The sequence below is a fragment of the Oncorhynchus mykiss genome, unplaced genomic scaffold (assembly GCF_013265735.2).
Source record: "Oncorhynchus mykiss isolate Arlee unplaced genomic scaffold, USDA_OmykA_1.1 un_scaffold_311, whole genome shotgun sequence".
Lineage (NCBI taxonomy): Eukaryota > Metazoa > Chordata > Actinopteri > Salmoniformes > Salmonidae > Oncorhynchus > Oncorhynchus mykiss.
The window spans coordinates 102,734-109,719 of NW_023493760.1; the positions used below are offsets into that span (position 1 = coordinate 102,734).

Consider the following 6,986-nt stretch of genomic DNA (forward strand, 5'->3'; position numbering starts at 1 on the left):
TATTGTTACACCATGTAGGAGCAGTATAGACCTAGTCTGTTCATTATATACATCTACATGATGTATTGTTACACCATGTAGGAGCAGTATAGACCTAGTCTGTTCATTATATACATCTACATGATGTATTGTTACACCATGTAGGAGCAGAATAGACCTAGTCTGTTCATTATATACACCTATATGATGTATTGTTACACCATGTAGGAGCAGTATAGACCTAGTCTGTTCATTATATACATCTACAGGATGTATTGTTACACCATGTAGGAACAGTATAGACCTACAGTAGCTAGCTGCTAATTTAGATTTAGTATGACTTAATGAAACTGCCTTAAATATGCTGGTAAACATTTTTTTTATTTGCACTAATCAATCAACACATTCCTGTCTTTGTATGTCTCAATATAATAGTATTGTTTAATTAAATCCATTTAAAATAACCTTTGTCTGAAAATAAAATATGATCCTCAACTGCGTTTCCCCTCCAGTCAGCAGGCGGCGATGTGCGTCTTTCAGGCGACGCTGCCAGCGTGACGTATAATCTAGTGGACTGTTCTTCAGAAACAGCTCGTCAACCACCTCGGTAGCTTGCTAGCCAACATAGCCGAAAGATTCAAGATATTTATACGCTTTCGGTGTATATTAGCTGATGTGTTTTAGACACACTTCTGTTGTATCTACTTGTTAACCTATTTAATTTAATATTACGTTATTTTGTATTAGTCAGCTATAGTAGCTGTCTGGTTAAGTTAGCACTAGCCTAGTCGCTAATGATAGCTAGATAACATCCCCGACCATGAGCTCCCTAAACTTCTCCCCTCCTGTTAAAGAAGAGGAGATCTGCTGGACGGAGAAAGAAGCTCTGGGGCTGAACATTGTGGTGAAAGAGGAGAAGGAAGAGGATGTCACAGTTAAAAAACAAGTAGAGGGTGAGTCTGTTACAGTGAAAGAAGAAGAGAAAGACGTTTCAGTGAAAGAAGAGGAAGATGCGTTCAGAGTGAAAGAGGGGGAGGATGTTAAAGTAAAAGAAGAGGAGGACGGGAAAGAGGATGTCGTTTTTGGAGTGAAGAAGGAAGGGGATATTACTGTCACATTGAAAGATGAAGAGGTGGAGATAGGAGATCTGATTAACACCAGTAAGTACTGTCTTCAATTTGTTTTTAACTTTGGATATTCGGAGTTGGCTCGTCAATACCTCTTCAACGGAGGGCCCTAGGATGATGACTGATGTCTAGAATCAGAGACGTAGAGAGCAAGCTACCCCTTGTTTTTTCCATTCCGTTTCCAAAAAGTGACTTAACATATATATTTGAGAAGGGTCTATCTGCTGACTGCAGCCTGGGGGGCACTGCATGTAGTGATTTTTACTACACACCGGGGCCCCTAATAGTGCCATGTGAGAGTTGGGTTGGCTACACCAAAGATTATGGATATACTGACAAGATGTCTCTCTGTCCTAACAAGGGGAGTCGTTGTCCACAAAGCGGCACTGTGGGTTCTCTAGCTTCCACCTATCCCTTCTTTGGATTGGTGGATACATCCTATTATTGTAATATATTATTTATATTCTATGAGGGTTGTTGACATCAACTGCCTGTATTCAATGGAGAGAGATGCTAAGCTACTAGCATGAATATGCATAGCGATCTGGAGACAACTCCTATAGTGCTTTTTATCAAAGTTGTCGGTATGTCACATAACAACTTAATCATTACGAAACTTCTGTTAGATCAAGTAATCCTCACGTAGCAAATAAGCCATTCATTTTGTTGTTGACCAAATTCAACTCTTTCCACATTGGGTTGATCATTGTTTCCACTTGGATACAACCTACTGTAACCTATTGGCATGAACTAGAGTGTTACAACCTACTGTATCCTACTGGCATGGCCTAGAGAGTTGCAACCTACTGTAGCCTACTGGCATGGCCTAGAGAGATACAACCTACTGTAGCCTACTGTCATGACCTAGAGTTACAACCAACTGTAGCCTACTGGCATGACCTAGAGAGATACAACCTACTGTAGCCTACTGGCATGACCTAGAGAGATACAACCTACTGTAGCCTACTGGCATGACCTAGAGAGTTACAACCTACTGTAGCCTACTGGCATGAACTAGAGAGTTACAACCTACTGTAGCCTACTGGCATGGCCTAGAGAGATACAACCTACTGTAGCCTACTGGCATGACCTAGAGAGTTACAAGTCCTACAGAAATGCAAGCATTTCTAAACCTTTTTCCTCACTTTTATGGGATATTGTGATATCATTATGAGGTATTGTCTGAAGATAAGATTTAAAAAATATATAATCCGTAAATCGGAATGGGAGTCGGTTGAAGCCTGGATAAAAGCATCGTTTGGCATAAGCCATTTCCAAGTGAAATATTTTGATTGATTAACAAAATGTGTCAAAAGGAAGGGGTCTGAATGCACTGTATGTTCTAGGGTGTCCCAGATAACAAAAACAGATAACAAAAAGTTATGGGTCCTACAGTAGGTCTATGTTATCGTTAGGTGAAGTTATGGGTCGTACAGTAGGTCTATGTTATTGTTAGGTGAAGTTATGGGTCCTACAGTAGGTCTATGTTATTGTTAGGTGAAGTTATGGCTGATGTTAAAGCCAAAGAGCATTTTACTGGTTAAGTGTTTTTTAAGTGTAAAGCAGTTGATTTGCGACAATAACACAAACATATTAACCAGGACATTCAAGCGAGCCTTACAATTATAATCCAAAAGTAATGTGAAATACACTCATACGCAACCTGTAAATGGAGGCTAATTTTTGCTGTCAGCCTATGAGAACATAACTAGTGGTTTCCTCATTACCAGATATACTACATCCATAACTAGTGGTTTCCTCATTAGCAGATATACTACATCCATAACTAGCGGTTTCCTCATTACCATGGAGGAGTTAATCAAATTATGTGTGCATTGCCCTCGTGATGCAATTTAAGCAAACACAGAAAGGGGCCTGTATTGGAGACCAATAGTTGTCTGGCACACTGCTTAGGATTTCAACAACTTTAATAACTTATTTCTAGTTACTACTAATGTGAAAACAAGACTAAATATAACTATTGTTGCTATCTTGACTGTCTTAATTGTCAAATCATTTAACACGTCAATTGTTGTACAACTTCACAACTGCTCTGGGCATCACCTTTTACCTCAAAATAAACAGTGGATTTCTGATGGTTTGGGCCTTTAACCATCTGTCTGACGTTGTCATTCACACAGGAGAGAGATGTGACCATCGTGGATCCTCTGGGGAGCCTCAACAACCTCATGATGCTGACGAGGCAGAGAAGAGTCTCTCCAGATCAGAACTCCTCCAGAAACACCAGCAGAGACCCACCGGGAAGATATCTAACTGCTGCTCTGATTGTGGGTTATATTTCTCAATACCAAATTCACTAAAAGAACACCTGAGAATGCACATTGGAGGGAAATCTCACTGCTGCTCTGACTGTGGGAAGAGATTCAACTCTTCATCAGACCTTAAAATGCATCAACGAATTCACACAGGAGAGAAATCTTATATCTGTGATCAATGTGGGAAGAGTTATACTACATCTAGCAATCTAACTATACACCAGAGAACACACAAAGGAGATAAACAATATAGCTGTGATCAATGTGGGAAGAGTTTTGGTGCATATCAATGTCTGACTAGACACCAGAGAACACACACAGGAGAGAAACCTTATAGCTGTGATCAATGTGGGAAGAGTTTTGGTGCATATCAATGTCTGACTTTACACCAGAGAACACACACAGGAGAGAAACCTTATAGTTGTACTCAATGTGGGAAGAGTTTTTCAAGATCTAGCTGTCTAACAAAACACCAGAGAACACACACAGGAGAGAAACCTCATAGCTGTAATCAATGTGTGAAGAGTTTCTCTACATCTAGCTATCTAAAGATACACCAGAGAACACACACAGGAGAGAAACCCTATAGCTGTAATCAATGTGGGAAGAGATACTATGATAAATGGTCTCTGATTAGACATCAGAAAATACATGGAGTTGTTTCATGATATCAATTAAATAATGTCACAATGTAGAATGTTTAAACATTGTAGTAGGAGTATTTTAATGATGTCACAATGTAGAATGTTGTAACATTGTAGTAGGAGTATTTTAATGATGTCACAATGTAGAATGTTGTAACATTGTAGTAGGAGTATTTTAATGATGTCACAATGTAGAATGTTGTAACATTGTAGTAGGAGTATTTTAATGATGTCACAATGTAGAATGTTGTAACATTGTAGTAGGAGTATTTTAATGATGTCACAATGTAGAATGTTGTAACATTGTAGTAGGAGTATTTTAATGATGTCACAATGTAGAATGTTGTAACATTGTAGTATGAGTATTTTAATAATGTCACAATGTAGAAGCCTAAACGTTTCCCCCTGTTCTATTGATTTCAGCATGATCTGGATATTAGCCTCAGGGGGAAAATCCAGGCTCTGAATTGAAAGAGTACTATTTATGAGATTTAACAAAAAGAGCTGTGTTACACTTACCACGTTGGTGACCCACTTGAATCATAATGCAACACTTCAAAATGTAGCTAGCTGTTTGTTTTCTTCAAGTTATCCTCTAACCAGGGATGTACACATTATTCCCAGATTCTGTGTAGTTTTTGAGCTTTTTTTCTTGTTTTTAATTGTTGCCAGCCAGTAGACACCATGTTTATATTGATGAAAGTAAAGCATTGTAGTTGATTATAATGTGAAATGGAAGTTGTTTTCTTGTCAGTTGTTCAACTGAAATGTGTCTTCGGCACACTGATTGGTGTCACCTCATTAGTCAGTATGTGTTACACCTGTGCTGGCTTGTCCATCTCGTTAGTGGGAAGGTGTTTCACCTGAGCTGGTCCAGGTTCTATTTAAGAGTGTCTGGCCTTGTGCTACAGTTGTCTTGATAGATGTGGAGAGTCAACACCTTTAGTTGCTCCACCTTTTTGGTTTGCTTCCTGTCTTTGCCTCTTCTTGGGCATATTTATTGGGTCTCATGGTGGGTGTCTTTTAGGTCCCAGTTTTTGTTACCAGTCAATTTTCAATTTTCAGTCGATGCCCCCAGTGTCTTTCAGAGCCCCTCCTAAAAAACAAGTTATATTTTGGGTTGGATGTAGCATCATATTGTTAATATTTTAATCAATGGCATTTCCTTTGCAATGCTCATTAGTCTTTCAGCTGTTATTCTTTGTTTTTTATCCTCAATATTTCTGTTTAATTTGTTTTCTTCTGTGAAGCCATTGTGTTGCATCCATGTCTGACATGGGGCGGCAGCGTAGCCTAGTGGTTAGAGCATTGGGGATCAAAAACAAAGAATAACAGCTGAAAGACTAATGAGCACTGAAAGGAAATGCCATTGATTAAAATATTAACAATATGATGCTACATCCAACCCAAAATATAACTTGTTTTTTAGGATTGGCAGGAACTAATGGGGATCCATAATAAACCCCAGGAAGAGTAGCTGCTGCCTTGGCAGGAACTAATGGGGATCCATAATAAACCCCAGGAAGAGTAGCTGCTGCCTTGGCAGGAACTAATGGGGATCCATAATAAACCCCAGGAAGAGTAGCTGCTGCCTTGGCAGGAACTAATGGGGATCCATAATAAACCCCAGGAAGAGTAGCTGCTGCCTTGGCAGGAACTGATGGGGATCCATAATAAACCCCAGGAAGAGTAGCTGCTGCCTTGGCAGGAACTAATGGGGATCCATAATAAACCCCAGGAAGAGTAGCTGCTGCCTTGGCAGGAACTAATGGGGATCCATAATAAACCCCAGGAAGAGTAGCTGCTGCCTTGACAGGAACTAATGGGGATCCATAATAAACCCCAGGTAGAGTAGCTGCTGCCTTGGCAGGAACTAATGGGGATCCATAATAAACCCCAGGAAGAGTAGCTGCTGTCTTGGCAGGAACTAATGGGGATCCATAATAAACCCCAGGAAGAGTAGCTGCTGCCTTGGCAGGAACTAATGGAGATCCATAATAAACCCCAGGAAGAGTAGCTGCTGCCTTGGCAGGAACTGATGGGGATCCATAATAAACCCCAGGAAGAGTAGCTGCTGCATGGCAGGAACTGATGGGGATCCATAATAAACCCCAGGAAGAGTAGCTGCTGCCTTGGCAGGAACTAATGGGGATCCATAATAAACCCCAGGAAGAGTAGCTGCTGCCTTGGCAGGAACTGATGGGGATCCATAATAAACCCCAGGAATAGTAGCTGCTGCCTTGGCAGGAACTGATGGGGATCCATAATAAACCCCAGGAAGAGTAGCTGCTGCCTTGGCAGGAACTAATGGGGATCCATAATAAACCCCAGGAAGAGTAGCTGCTGCCTTGACAGGAACTAATGGGGATCCATAATAAACCCCAGGTAGAGTAGCTGCTGCCATGGCAGGAACTAATGGGGATCCATAATAAACCCCAGGAAGAGTAGCTGCTGCCTTGGCAGGAACTAATGGGGATCCATAATAAACCCCAGGAAGAGTAGCTGCTGCCTTGGCAGGAACTAATGGAGATCCATAATAAACCCCAGGAAGAGTAGCTGCTGCCTTGGCAGGAACTGATGGGGATCCATAATAAACCCCAGGAATAGTAGCTGCTGCCTTGGCAGGAACTGATGGTGATCCATAATAAACCCCAGGAAGAGTAGCTGCTGCATGGCAGGAACTGATGGGGATCCATAATAAACCCCAGGAAGAGTAGCTGCTGCCTTGGCAGGAACTAATGGGGATCCATAATAAACCCCAGGAAGAGTAGCTGCTGCCTTGGCAGGAACTGATGGGGATCCATAATAAACCCCAGGAAGAGTAGCTGCTGCCTTGGCATGAACTAATGGAGATCCATAATAAACCCCAGGAAGAGTAGCTGCTGCCTTGGCAGGAACTGATGGGGATCCATAATAAACCCCAGGAAGAGTAGCTGCTGCCTTGGCAGGAACTAATGGGG

The 6,986-nt window shown here is 41.2% G+C and overlaps 1 protein-coding gene across 1 annotated transcript; it reads left to right on the forward strand.

Annotated features, from left to right (window-relative positions):
- Nucleotides 1-487: 487 nt before the first annotated feature.
- On the forward strand, nucleotides 488-4,143 carry LOC110516218 (zinc finger protein 239-like). The gene is made up of 2 exons (XM_036973768.1): nucleotides 488-1,139; nucleotides 3,248-4,143. Exons 1-2 carry the CDS (start codon nucleotides 800-802, stop codon nucleotides 4,048-4,050), a joined length of 1,143 nt encoding a protein of 380 aa, XP_036829663.1. The 5' UTR covers nucleotides 488-799; the 3' UTR covers nucleotides 4,051-4,143.
- Nucleotides 4,144-6,986: the final 2,843 nt, after the last annotated feature.

Bases quoted from the DNA above. Each gene is read 5' to 3' on its own strand.
- LOC110516218 (XM_036973768.1), top strand. From the start codon at position 800: ATGAGCTCCCTAAACTTCTCCCCTCCTGTTAAAGAAGAGGAGATCTGC. The intron at 1,140-3,247 runs GTAAGTACTGTC...TCATTCACACAG, and splicing joins AGGAGATCTGATTAACACCA to GAGAGAGATGTGACCATCGT.